The 14131-nt window shown below is 37.6% G+C and overlaps 1 protein-coding gene across 9 annotated transcripts in view; it reads left to right on the top strand.

Moving 5' to 3' along the window:
• Positions 1-14131, top strand: part of IMMP2L (inner mitochondrial membrane peptidase subunit 2) — an 854823-nt gene that overhangs the window by 342888 nt on the left and 497804 nt on the right. Inside the window, exon 4 of one of the 9 annotated variants that reach the window (XM_070264883.1) lies at positions 1664-4196. The exons of the other annotated variants lie outside the window; for them this stretch is intronic. Coding sequence (XP_070120984.1) covers positions 1664-1730 — 67 coding nt within the window. The 3' untranslated portion in view covers positions 1731-4196. Of the gene's footprint in view, positions 1-1663; positions 4197-14131 lie in introns of those variants that run through there. 9 annotated transcript variants of the gene reach the window in all.

The following is a 14131-nucleotide window of genomic DNA, read 5'->3' as shown; positions in this document are numbered from 1 at the left end:
AATTATTTTCCTATAAATTCTTGATTCATTTGCAAAGTAATTGATTGGCGTATTGGATCTTCATAACGGTTTCTCTATTTCCTCAACATTTTCAGTATTCCTCAGGTCGCCTAAAAGGATATCTTGTTATTTCAGGTAATCTTCATGAATTCTAGAGAATTCATGGAAGTTTAGGGCGGCTTTGTTTGTAATAGTGAAAAACTGGAAGTAGTGCAAGTAAACCTCAGTGTGAGTAAAATAAAATGTGAAATACCCATTCAATGAAATACTACATAGCTATGAAAGCCAATGAGCAAATTTCGTAATACTGTTAGAGAGGTCTAAGATATATTTTTAAGTCAAGAAAAGTAAAATGTAGAAGGCAAATAGTATGAATGCATTTATGTAGAGATAAAACTATACAGTTATATGTACAACAAACATATATACACGGAGAATTTGGAAAGATTTCCAAGGAACCATTAACAGTAGTTACTTCTAGGGAAAGAAACTTTGAAAAATGAGAAGGATTTCTATTATCACATTCATTTCCTATGTCTCTGCACTTTGATTTTTCTTTTTTTCCTTTTTTCTTTCTCTCTCTCTCTTCTTTATTGTAATGAACATGCATTTTAAAACTGAAAAGCTTTAAAAAAAAAATCCGTTTACCTAGAAAACAAGGAACGAGAGACTATTTTTTTAGTATCCTCCGTGACTTTTTTTGAATGAAAATTCGTAAACTTCAAATTTACAATGATTATAAGAAAACTTTAGAAAAAAAAATCATGTTGTTTCAGTTTAAAACTTCCATTGCTGCATGGGCCATTTTATTGAACTATTTTTTTTTCCTAGTTTGATTTTGTGGATTGATTCTGAAAATTAAGAGCAGAGCCATGCCTCTGCTTGCGTGGTGCCGTGTGAAAGGTTACTACTGTAAACAGTTTGTTCTTTTGGATGAATGATGTAATCTTTTACTTCATTCTAAACGATAAATTATCTTGATTATTTAGTTCTTGCAAGGTCAGAATTAAACTTGGCTTAAAAGTTTAAATTTGACTGCACATTGCAGCATTCAATTCATATTGCCAAAGTAAATTTATTGATTTGGAGAGATTTCAAACTTTTTTGAGTGTGTTGATTTTAACTTATTTCATATTTTTCTGATAATTTCTAAACACTAAATCCATAATGTTCTGGAAGGAACATAGATTTTGAAATCATACGTACTTATAAAACAGTACTCATAGGGTAGTTAAAAATAAAATAAATGAGATGACATATGTAAACCCTCCTGAAGGAGGACTTGGCCGCATTATAGACCTTCAGTAAAAATATTTGTATTTGTCTATTTTTAAAAATAAAAATCTCCTACAATATAAAATGGAGTGTGGCAATTGATAAAATGATGCAAATCAAATTTTACACTGAATTTTGACTTTCTTTGAATATATTGGCTTCTCCCACAAGTGTTGCCTCTCATATTCTTCCAGCCTGTCTCATTCTTATTCCTTGCAACTTCATGCTTTTAGGAAATTAGTCTTCAGAAACAACTGATAATGTCAGTTCAGTTTGTAATGAGATCATAGAAACAGGCATCACTTGAAACAGAACTGAGAAGTTAAAAAAAATTATTTCCGGGGCTGGCCCCGTGGCCGAGTGGTTAAGTTCGCGCTCTCTGCTGCAGGCGGTCCAGTGCTTCGTTGGTTCGAATCCTGGGCGCGGACATGGCACTGCTCATCGGACCACGCTGAGGCAGCGTCCCACATGCCACAACTAGAAGAACCCACAACGAAGAATACACAACTATGTACCGGGGGGGCTTTGGGGAGAAAAAGGAAAAAATAAAATCTTAAAAAAAAAAAAAAAAAATTATTTCCATCTTCCCATTCTATCTTCCAAAGATATTAATGGGATTTAGGTTTCTACTATCCTTATTACTTTAAATTAGAGTAAATGCTGTTAATCCAACAGATTTAATAGTCTTTGTAATTCTATATAAGTATAAATAGAAGCGAAAAGTCTGTTACTTTTTGGATGTTTCATACACTCTACACTGTAAGTTTTATTTGGTGCCTCTTATAGCTTTAAATATTACCATATTAAATAACATATCAAGCATTGGCAGTTTTGTGTTACTTTAAAATAATTTATTCTTTTTCAATGATTCACTAAAATGCATTATTCAAAGCTTGTTATACCTACAAAAAATATAAATACTATATTTCTGCATATAGAATATCACCTCTGAGAATAAGTAAACAATTGTTTTATTGCAACTTTTTGGATAATTTAAGTGTATAGAAAAATAAACCGGAAATTTAGTGTCTGCGTGCTAAATATAACTATAAAACTTAATACTAATTGGAGCTAGGCAGATATATTCTGTGTCAGTGATTTTTTGATTTATAATGTAAGGTTGGAAATAATGGTAAATCTGCCTGTCTCACAGAGTTGCTGAGAACAATTTATAAAAGAAATTTCATAAAGGAAATACTATATGTTTTAGGTGTTACTCTTTTATTTAGAAACAAATACTGATGAATATTTTTGTCAGCTACCTATGGATTTATTGGATTGTGAAGAGATAAGTACTCTTCATTCGCAAACATTTGGTGAGTACTTGCTATGTACTAGACATTTTGCTGGACAGTGGGTATAGTGATGTTAGATGAGCTCATAATTATTGAGAGAGAGTAAGCGTTAAAAACAAATAATTATGATACACAGTAACAAATATTGTAAGCAGATGTAGTGGTACAAAGGAGGAATTGATTCTGCTGGGGATTTCAGGAATCCTTCCCAGAGGCTGTGCTTGATGCAGGATAAATAAGAAAAAATGGGGTAAAGGTTATCATGGGTAGACTGAAATTAGGTAAATGTTTACTCCAATATTAAAAGAATACTAAATGGGGGTCTACACTGTGGCCTAGTGGTTAAGTTCAGCACGCTTTGCTTTGGCAGCGTGGGTTCTGTTCCTGGGTGTGGACTTACACCACTTGTCAGTGGCCGCATTGTGGTGGTGACTCACATGCAAAATAGAGGAAGACTGGCATAGATGTTAGCTCAGGGCAAATCTTCCTCCAAAAAAATAAAAGAAGAATACTAAATGTAGAAGGAGAACAATTCTCAGTACTCAGTTTATTAAATGTTTGTTGAACAGCTACAGGGGACAAGTCCCTGTGCTGGCCACTGAGGGGCAAGAAAGCTGAGAAGGTCTGGTGCCTGCTTTCAAAGTGCTCACAGTCCTGCCTGAGTGTGCACGGAAGGCTGTGCCCCAAGGCTGAGGTCCAGTAAAGATGCTGTGGGAACTTTGTGCTGCCTGACTAGGCCAGGGTGTAACTGCTGAATCCCAGAGAGACAGCTGTGACTTTGTAGGTAATTTGGCCTCTTAAGTACTGAGTTAAAAAATGGATTGAGAGGAAAGAGGAGAGAAGTTTTAAGAAATCATTAATATTTTAAAAACACATATATGACATAATTTTGAAGACTTAAAGTTGATTAATGGCTAGGATACAGTGTAAATAATGGGAAGCTTACCCCCAGTGTGATCATAGTAAGTGTTATGAAATAATAGGTCTAAACAAATGATATCAGAAGAGATCAAAATTATGCTGTCTGTAAATACTATTGGTTAATCCATCTAGAATCTCTTAACTCGGTTTACCAATCAACATATATACTAGGAGATTCTGTATTGATCTCCAAGTCACTGCCCACTCAGACAAGGAGGCTTTTTCCAATCTGGCCCCAATACTCTCTAGTCAAGATCTCTGGGTATTGATGACTTTCTGTGCACAGGACCATATTTAACACCCCTCTCCTTCATCTCAAATAACCACTGTTGAGAATTATAAAACCTGTGTGAAATAAGAACTATCCTTTCTTTAAAAAAAGTTGAGGATCAGTGCTCAATGTTTTATTCTGTTTTTAAGAGCATTTCTAGGTTTTTCATTACAAATCTTTACCATGCTTTTTCACAAGTGGAGATAAATTCCCTCAATTTTAATTTTCCTACACCTAAATTTGTTTCTCCATTCATTCATTCTGACTTCACTCATTTCTGGAGTGGGAGAAAGGCATTAGAACTCACTTTAAAGAGCAAAACTTCTACCTGTACTCTTCCTCTGTCACTGTCTGCTTCCTATCAACTGTCTTTTGTGTTTTAATTTCTTCCCCCTAACCCTGAAAGAAGCTAAATTATTCAAACAAAGAAAAGAAGAAAACGTCGGCGGGGGCGGGGGGGGGGGGGGGCCGTGGGGGGGGGGGGGCGGAGGGCGGGCGGGGGGCCGAGGAAATCTCTCACACCAATTTCCCTTCAATCTTTAGACAGTTGTTTTTACTCAGTAACTCTATTTATGCATTTCTTATTAATACCTAATCCACTGGTCTGGTTTCTGCCCAAACCATCCATTCTATTGCAGCAGAGCTCAGTAAGGATGCCATGGACTTCAGATTGCTGAGCTCACCCTCTCCCCAGCTCCCCAGGTACTTGATCGCTGTCCAGTCTGTGCGGTCAGCCATCTCCTGTCTAAACTCCTCCCTTGCCTCATTAACTACACTCCCTCTTCTTACCTCTGTGATGTTTTTGCTCTTAGTTGTTTCTTCTGACTTTATTCTGCTGAAAAAAGTGGATATTCTCTTGAATTCTGTATTTGGCCTTCTCTTTATACAGTTGGCACTCTCTTGGGAACTCATCGACTTTCCTTGAGTAAACTGCTCCTTTGACTCCCAAATCCAGAGCTTCAGTCCAGATTTCTCCTGAGCTCTAGTCTCATGGCTCAACCTGCTTAGGACCAGGCACTGCAAACTTGAAATGTTCCAAGCCCCTAACTGATTTATAGCTGTTGTCAACTAGAATTGAGTCTTCTTTCTTTCAAAACAAAAAGTTTATGCAAGTTTATTAAGTTGAAATATTTTACACATTAAGTTTTGTTGGAAGAAATAAGAAAAGGAGTTACGGTTGGTGGCAGTATGAGATTATTCAGTTTGCAGACTAAATACAAACTTAGGGCATTAGTACAGCATGAAGCAAAAAGTGAGTTTTTTGCAAGAAATTTACATAGGATATTTTTTAAAGTCATCATAGGAAACGAATAACTTTGTTGCACTTCCTTGTACTTATATCATAGTGTAGCATTTTTATTTTAAGATATTTACCTGGAATTTAAATAATATATGGGGGCATAGGACCTCATAATATTTTCAAGGCATAAAGTAATTTGATTGTGGTTGATGAGGGTTATCAAAATTCATTGTTGTATTCTGAATTTGTTGGCTTCTGGGTAAGTCGGAGAAAATTACTTCTTCCACTTGGATACATAGTTGATCAGCCGAAATCTAGGTGATAACGGTTGTGAGGTTGTTCTGTGTAAGTGCAACTTCTATTCCCTCCAGTTACCTTCTGCCAGATCTTCATAAACACAGACCTCCTTGTGGCTGCCTCGCTCCCCCGCCTCTGTCAACCATCCCCCTCCCCTGCTTCTGCCGCATAGCTCCTGGCTGTGGAAATAGAACCAAATAGCCTTCTTTAACAGATTAAATACATTTATCCTTAAACAGCAATGGAGAATTAGGGTCGGATGGTAGGGTGGCAGAATGTGTATAGAAAGAATGTGAAATGTGAAGTGCCCTTTTAAAAAAGGTTTTCTTGCTTAGCTCACAGAAGATCAACTATTGTTTGGTCTGACTTCATTTTCTAAAGGCGCTCACTGGTCCCAAGACTTGTTTAAGGGTAAGAGATGCTAGAATCTTCTTACCTTAGAATCTAGGTTATGCTACTAACCTAAAATACTTCCAAGCCGGGTGGAAGGAATATACAGTTATTTGCCTTTAGGGCATTTTCTTTTAAGTGTACATTAGAAGACAGTTCCAGCCGGGGCAGTTTGTTTAGAAATAAAAGCATGCAGGTAGGGTGTGTGTGTGTGTGTGTGTGTATTTAAACAGCAGCATTTTACCTGGCTGCAGATTCAAACTGTATTTCTGGAAGTATTCTGTTATCAAATGTGACTGTGATGTAACGAATGCATTTTACATGCAGTAATGGAATTTAAATTGCCCTGTGAGTCTCAGTAAAATAGTTCATCTATTTTTGCCTTGGTTTTCTTACCTGCATTTTGAGGGAGGAACATTCAAAGAATATTAAAAAAAAAAAAAAAAGAATATCATTCAAAATGCAAAATAATGCACTGTAAATTGTATTAAATCCATTAACCATATTCAATTGAAAACCTGTAAGCCAGGCTAGCCCTGGAAAAAGTTGTGAGCAAGGCAGTATGCCTTGTTGCTTCTCACCCTCCTTCTCTGGGATGTTCTCTTATCTCTCATTTCAGGTACACAGTGGTCAATCTATTTCTGGTCTTCAAAGCCTTCTCTAAGGAAAAGGAAGTAGTGAGATTGATGTCTGCTATGTGTCAGAGTTTGTATTAGATGTTTTACAAGTATTCTCATTACTTAACTAAGATGACTGTCACACTTGTGATACCAGCTCTCCTTCCCCAATTTAAACTCCAGTTAGTCAAACTGCCTCATCAAGATTGTTATGAAATTTCTTTGTATCACATGATGATACAATTATTTATGTATCTACTACCTATGTAGATTAATGGTCCTGTTTTATATAGAGAAGTGGTGTACCCATAGTGGTTAAGAGTGTGGCTTTTGAAACCAGTCTTCTTGAGGAAACCATGGCTCCAGAGATTGTCAATTGCCCAAGGCCACATATCATTAGTGACATATTTACTAAAAGGATTTGGACCTGAGTGTGACTGCTTCCAGTGCCCATTCTGTCAACCACTACTCTCTCCTCTGCTTTTCTGTTTGTTCTCTTAGTGCATGAAAGAGTGAAATGTTTCCTGCAATCCTGCATTTTTTGTTAAGTATGTCACGTATTTTACGCAAAAGAAAAATAATTTCACTTTCAGTGAGTCTAAAAGTATATTTGATGATAAATGAAGAAGCTCTCTAATCTGAATTTGGTGATATGGTAATGCTATATTTAATTGTAAACTGAAGCCTGAAACACTAGGAGAATCAGAGAAAACCTTGCTTTTGGGAAAGTTTTTTGGTGAGGAACATTGGCCTGAGCTAACTTCTGTTGCCAGTCTTCCTCTTTATGCTTGCGCAAGATTGTCCCTGAGCTAATATCTGTGGCAGTCTTCCTCTATTTTGTTAGCAGGATGCTGACACAGCATGGCTTGATGAGCGGTGTGAAGCTCTGTGCTCAGGGTCCAAACCAAAGTGGAGCATGTCAACTTAACCACTACACCACCAGGCTGGCCTGAGAAAACTGTTTTGCTTAGGTGTCATTGTTTACCTTGAGCATGAAAAATAGAGCGAGTAGTTAGAAAGCTTAGAGGAATAAAAAATAATAACCATCACGCCGTCCTGGAAATAAAAGGAAATGATAAAGCATACCCCTGCCAGATCAGTGATCAGTAATTTTTGCTATTGGCTAGACATTTAATTTAGTGTAAAAAATGGTATGAGATGAAGCTTTAAAACGTATATCTGTAGACTGTTTTTGTATCAGTATTTATTTTGATATTCTGACAGCTGGCCACTTTAATTTGCACTGGTTAATCCAGCTGAAATTATCTCATGAACATATACATCAGCATCCCAACTCCCCAGACACACACACAAGATTGACCCACAAACAAAACCTTATCATACTCAAACAGGTACTTTAAGGCTGATCTATGAGAGCAGTTGCTTGAACAAGCATTTAGACTAGGAAAGGCATTCTTTCATCTTGAAAGATATAGTTAGTCTTCTCTTCCAACTGCTAAGCCCCCCGACTCTCCATCACTGGGGTGAATTGGAGGCAGAAAATCACCTTAAGCCAAGTCAGTTCACGATCATAAAAGTTGTGAAGAATGGCAATTCTCTGAAACTTCACTCTATTAAAAGTATCATCCTTATTCTCTTACCTTCATCGTTGCCCTAGTGCTCTGCTGAAGGATGCCATAGTTTCTTCAGCATTTGTTGGGTTTAGGAGAATGTGAACCAGTACATCTTTCTTGTGTTGATTACTCTCTGTACTTGGGTGATCAGCAATTGGAAAGTTAAAGGAGAATCCATGAGTACAGTGTAAAAGGAAAGTTCTTGAGAAAATAACTCTGCCATATTTATTAAGTATTAGTGCTATTTTTCTGGTCACTAATGTTGAGCTAATTTCCTTTCTGGTATGCCCTTGTAGTATTTCATTTTTTTCATTAAAAAGGTAGGATCCATGAAAGCATTGATGTCTTTCAATAGTGATAATTGATACAGAGGCCAAGTGCCTGCTTCTGAGACAGGTTCCTGTGCTCCTTTCTTCCTCCCTCAGTTGTTTTCGTTATTTTGATTGAAACCTTTGATTTCAAGGCATGGAGTCCTATAGAGCCTTGATTAGAGAACGGCCACAATAAAATGTGAATTTTCTCATGTTTTTCTGAGTAGCACACTTCAGCTCATGGTGTTTATCAGCCACTCTCCAGAGCCCTCTCCTGCTTGCTACTCAAGGGTGGTTTTAGTTAGTGGAACTCCTACTTAGTGTGATTAGCATAGCTGGCTGATTTTAGTAGGAAGTACCTATCTTTTAAGTTTGCTGGTGAAGGACTTCTAACTGGTTTCTACTGGATTCATCTCAGTGGAACAGTTCATCTTCTTTTCCATCTTGTGCATACCTGCCCATCCCTCCCCCAATCAGTGTTTCAAAGTGCTTTGTCAATAGCATGGTGCTATATAAATATAAAGTTGGAATAGTAATTGGACACGAGAAACTTTTTATAAGCCATTTTTATTGGTCTGGTCTTGCATGAAGTTAGTCAGTTGGAATGAGGTCCTTGGCTCAAAAATGTTTTATTAGGTAGGAAATCTTCCTATTGAACAAGGAGAAGTTCTTTTATAGGACTAATAACCAAATAGCAAGCTATTGTGAGTAATGATATAAGTCTGTTTCTTTGGGGCATGTCAGTAACACCAAGTTTGTCAAGTGACCACGCTTTGGGCCCCTTCCCATCATATGCAGGTTTCAGACTATCCGTTTCCGTGGGAGGTTGACCCCTCACTCCTTCCAGCACAGAATAATTCTTCCCTTGATTGATAGGGTCCAGCTACTATAGGAAGAGCCATCTGTGAGCACCATGAATTTACCTGAACCATGTGGAATATAGCCTTTATTGAAACAGTAACAGAGAATTTAAGTTACACTGCGGCTAAGGCTGACAAGAGCAAAGGAGGGAGCAAGAGTAGTGGAAGCTGGCAAGGGCTACAAGCACTGATTTCAACCTCTGTTCTCCAGGAGACCCTGCCAGACAGCTGCCAACCCTTCCCAGTAAAGCTGCTGCTTCTCTGACAGGTCTAAATCGACCTGGCCTCCATCTCCCATCCCCTTTAAAAAATAATTAAAATTTTCCTTTTACAAGCAATATCATCAATATAGACGTAAATCTTATTGTAACTTGGCAGTATGGTGAAGTGGTTAAGGCCTCAGAGTCTGGGGCCAGACTGCCTGAATTTGGTTCCCAGATCTGTACTTATTGCTGAAGTGATTTTGGGCAGGTGATTCAAGGTCTCTGTGCTTCTGCTGCTTCCTCTGTAAGTGACTCTGGTGGGCCTTGTGAAGAGAGTTTGGTGAGTTAGTATTTGTAAAGCACTTAAAACAATACCTGCCATTGAATAAGCTCTTTTTAACTTTGCTATGATGATGATGATTATTATTTAAAATATAATCTTGACTGAAGTCTAAAGCACTCTCTTCTATCTTGTTCTATTGAATACAGCATTCATTCACTTATTCAACAAATACAGTAGTCCTCCCTTATTCACAGGGGATATGTTCCAAGACCCCCAGTGGATGCCTGAAACTGTGGATGGTACTGAATCCTATATATACTATGTTCTTTTCCTATACATACATACCTATGATAAAGTTTAATTTATAAATTAGGTACAGTAAGAGATTAGCAACAATAACTTCTCTTTGGCATTTTTGAATTGCCAGCATCACTACTCTTGCCCTTTGGGGACATTATTAAGTAAAATAAGGGTTACTTGAACACAAGCACTGCGATACCATGACAGTGGATCAGATAATCCATATGGCTACTAAACAACTAATGGTAGGGTACCATATACAGTGTGGACACAGACGACAAAGGGATGATTCATGTCCTGGGCAGGAGGGAGCAAGATGGTGTGAGATTTCATCACGCTACTCAGAACAGCATGTAATTTAAAATTTATGAGGTGTTTATTTCTGAGATTTTCCGTTTAATATTTTTGAATTGGTAATGGAAACCGTGGAAAGTGAAACTGCAAATAATGGGGGACTACTGTATTTATTAGGCACCTACTATGTTCTAGGCATAGTATTCTATCTGCCTCATTCCCAATAGGCTCCATACTATGTGTAAGGCCAGAACCTAATTATAGTATAGCAGGTTAAATTCCTGCTCCAATGCTATGTTTGAAATGTAAGATGTAAGAGTGTAAATGGCTTTTATTCACACTTTTTTTAAAAACATTGGCCCTGAGCTAATATCTGTTGCCAATCTTTTTTTTCCCCTTCTTCTTCTCCCCAAAGGCCCCCCCACTACATATTTGTATATTCTAGTTGTAGGTCCTTCTAGTTCTACTATGTGGGACACCACCTCAGCATGGCTTGATGAGTGGTGCTAGGGCCATGCTCAGGATCCAAACTGGCGAACCCCTGGACCACAAAGGCGGAGCGTGCTACCTTAACCACTCAGCCATGGGGCTGGCCCCTATTGACACTTTTTTAAAAGGTTAAGTGCATAACTTGGACTGGGTAGTATTGCCCTGAATGTCTGGGTACTCTTGCTAAATGGCAAAATCCCATTCAGTGGATCCTAATAGGGAGAGCCTGCTGGCCCTATAGCCTCAGGTAGCAGAACTCTCCCCTTCTCCATGCATGCAGTTACTCTGCTTCCTTCCTACTGATGGCAGGGAGATCCCTTTTGACCAGAAGAGGAAGAACCTAATCTCCTTGGGGCCCACGGGCTGTTGGAACAGCTCCACCTTGCTCCCCTTCTCTTACATCATTTTGCAGCACACACTGCACGTGCGCAGTGGTCATGGACAACGTCATTGTTTACTTGTATTTTACCCAAACTTTTTTAGTCTTTTTTGTCTGTGTTAGGGTGTATTCATTTAGGGAAAAAACAGCCTACCACTAGTTCTTCTCCCAGAACTCAGTGGACTAACGTACACTGTATTGGGGAGACAAGAAGATATTTAAACTGAAAAAGAAAAAAGTTACAGAAAATTGTAGGGAGAGGTTTTCAAAAAACAAATGTTGCCTCTTCCCATTGTTGCCTCGACCTGACCTGGTCCTTGGTACATGAATCACAGAGGTTCTTGAAGAACTGGGCAGTAAGAACCATTCTTAGTTTAAATATTGAAACTGATTTCTCATCAACCTACCTGATAAAAGTTGAGTTATGGTTCTAGATGCTTAAAATAATTGAGGAGAATGATATTCAGATATATACTGAGCAGAAAAGAGGAACAAAGAAGGCCTAAGTAGCCATGCAGGAATGAGTTGTCCAATGGCTGTAACTCCATGTGTTGTGACATCACATGCTAGAAGCATACACATTGGCATCACTGTCTGTGTGGTGTTCCCTTTAAAAAAGATAATTATATCCTTTCTTTGCATCGTGGACTCCTTTGGTGGGAATCTGCTATAGCCTATAGACCCTTTCTCAGAATAAATTTTTAAATGCATAAAATAAAATACATAGGATTATGAGGGAAACCAGTTTAGTCATAATTATAATTAATTATAGTGTTACTTAATTACAGGGATACATTTTGAGAAATGCGTTGTTAGGTGATTTTGTCGTTGTGTGAACATCGTAGAGTGTACTTAAACAAACCTAGATGGTATAGCCTACTACACACCTAGGCAATATGGCACTAATCTTATGGGACCACTGTCATATTTGCAGTCCATTGTTGACCAAAATGTTGTTTTGGGGCACATGACTATATATTGAATACATTTATCAAAATATTTTACTATTTGTGATGTACTATATATGTGCTTCTTAGTAGTGTATTTAAATGTATTGAATTATGTGATCTAACATTGGGTCTAAAAATGACCATAATTTCAAAATAGTGTTGAAAGTAAAAAATATTTCAAGATATATGGGTGACTAAGTCACAGGAACTGCCAATATGACTGTGGGGTGTGTTTTTTTTTCCCTCCTATATTCATAACAGAAAGAAGTGCTAGCTTTCAGGTAGAGGTTAGGAAAAATAAAGATGTATGTTTTTTTATTCCTAGATTTACAGATTGCCCTGAGTTCTGTGTGTGGACCCCTGGGTCCATGAACCTCAGGTTAAGAACTCCTGTTGAGAAGCAGCAGTAAAGGCTGCACTGCTTGCTGGAATGGGGGTATTATGAAAGATACAATGAAGTCACTGGAAACTTCTGATGTTGATATGTTTTATGGTAAAGGAAACACCCTCCATTTTGATTTTTTTTTAATTCAAAAGTATGTCATTTTATAATAAGATTTTCTTCAAACTTCTGGGGCCTTTTCATTTTCTATCAGTGCCTTGTAATTCAGAGAACCATGTGATCTTTTTGACTTAAACATTGAAGATTTGATATTGTAACAAGAGATAATTTAAGATTATATTTTTCTGTTCTGATTTATATATATGGTCGGCATTATAGGGTTTAGAATAAAGCATATTTCCTTGCATTTCAGAATGCTAACCAAGCTAATCACATGCTTCTGATTACTTCTCATGTTATTTAATCTAAAATGCTTAGAACCGTTGAAATAAATATTTGAGTGAGCCAAGTGGTTGAGCAATAATGCAAAGGAATGTGATGAACAGTTTGCTTTAATTTCCATGCCGTTCTTTTCATTAGGTTATAGAAATTATAATTTTCTATTCTATTCTAACCTACATGAATACACTGAAAGCTGAGGTTTAAGTTTTGGTAATTGCTGTTTACTTATATATGTTATTGATTTTAATATATTTTTGTGTTTAATTGCTTAGTTCTTTTAGAAATAAATCCTTCGAGGTAATATGCCTAGAACCTATAGATTTTCTTACTTTGTTGTCATTTTTAGATCTTCAGTCCTCTTGCCTCCTGACATGCAGGCTTATTTCTCGTAGTATATTTTATTTCTAGTTGCTAAATGCAGTGAATACAGTCAGACATAGTCGGAAGAAAAAGCCTGTGAGTTACGGGTGATTGCTTTTATGTGTTAAAAGTGCCTATGGAGGGTCTCATTAGCACTCACAGCATGGGGAATTTTTGCAGCTACCACACAGAGCTCAAAAAACCCAACTGCAAAGCAGACTTGATTGTTTATATCTCAGTATTTTTATTTGGAGCTTCAAAGGATGTTAACAAAACTTCTTGGGGCAGGTGGAATGCCATATGGCACAGGCACTGGACCACTGCCATAGCTTTGGAGATTTCTTGAAGCTTCTCCTTCTAGTGGGGCTGATGTGAGTCCTTGGACTTTTTCCATTCAGTGATGACATTCATCTACAGATCAGCAATAAAGCTACTTAAAACAAAACAAAAGAGCAACCATCTAGATAGAGACTTCTTGTTTTAGTATATACTTATTGATAGTGCCAGAAAGAGAGCATCTTTATTAACAGTGTCTTTATTGGATTTGAAACTTTTTTTCACTTACTGACTTACACAAATTTCATACAAATACTATTGTGGGGTAATTTTAGGGTTGGGTGGGATGTAGACATAGTGGTTTTCTATGTGCTAACTGAATACTCCTAAATTCAGATTTGTGTCTTCCTCACACGCACACACATTTTCACATCTATGGGTAGTTCTGAATGGTGGCATAGCCGTTAAGCAGCAGTGTCTGGGGCTTGCTGGAGGTAATACCAGATGTCACACTGCTGTTTAAGTTCTATTGTTAGCACAGCAACCTTCCTCACCCTGGTGTTTTTATGCCAACCTTGAGGCAGGGTGGAAAAAACTTCCCTTCCAGTCCTGCTTGCTGCAAGTGTTCTTGATGGTCTCTATGGCAGTAGTGAGACCAGAGGCTCTAGAGGAGGAGAAGGCAAGGGAAGTTTTATCAGTGCTTGAGAGAATGAACAGAGTATGTCCTTGTTTAATAGAATATGGAGAAACTGAATATTTGTA

This window comes from Equus caballus, chromosome 4, assembly GCF_041296265.1.
Source record: "Equus caballus isolate H_3958 breed thoroughbred chromosome 4, TB-T2T, whole genome shotgun sequence".
NCBI classification, from domain to species: Eukaryota; Metazoa; Chordata; class Mammalia; order Perissodactyla; family Equidae; genus Equus; species Equus caballus.
The sequence above is the reverse complement of the archived record's forward strand: the minus strand, read 5'-3'. Positions and strand labels throughout refer to the sequence as shown.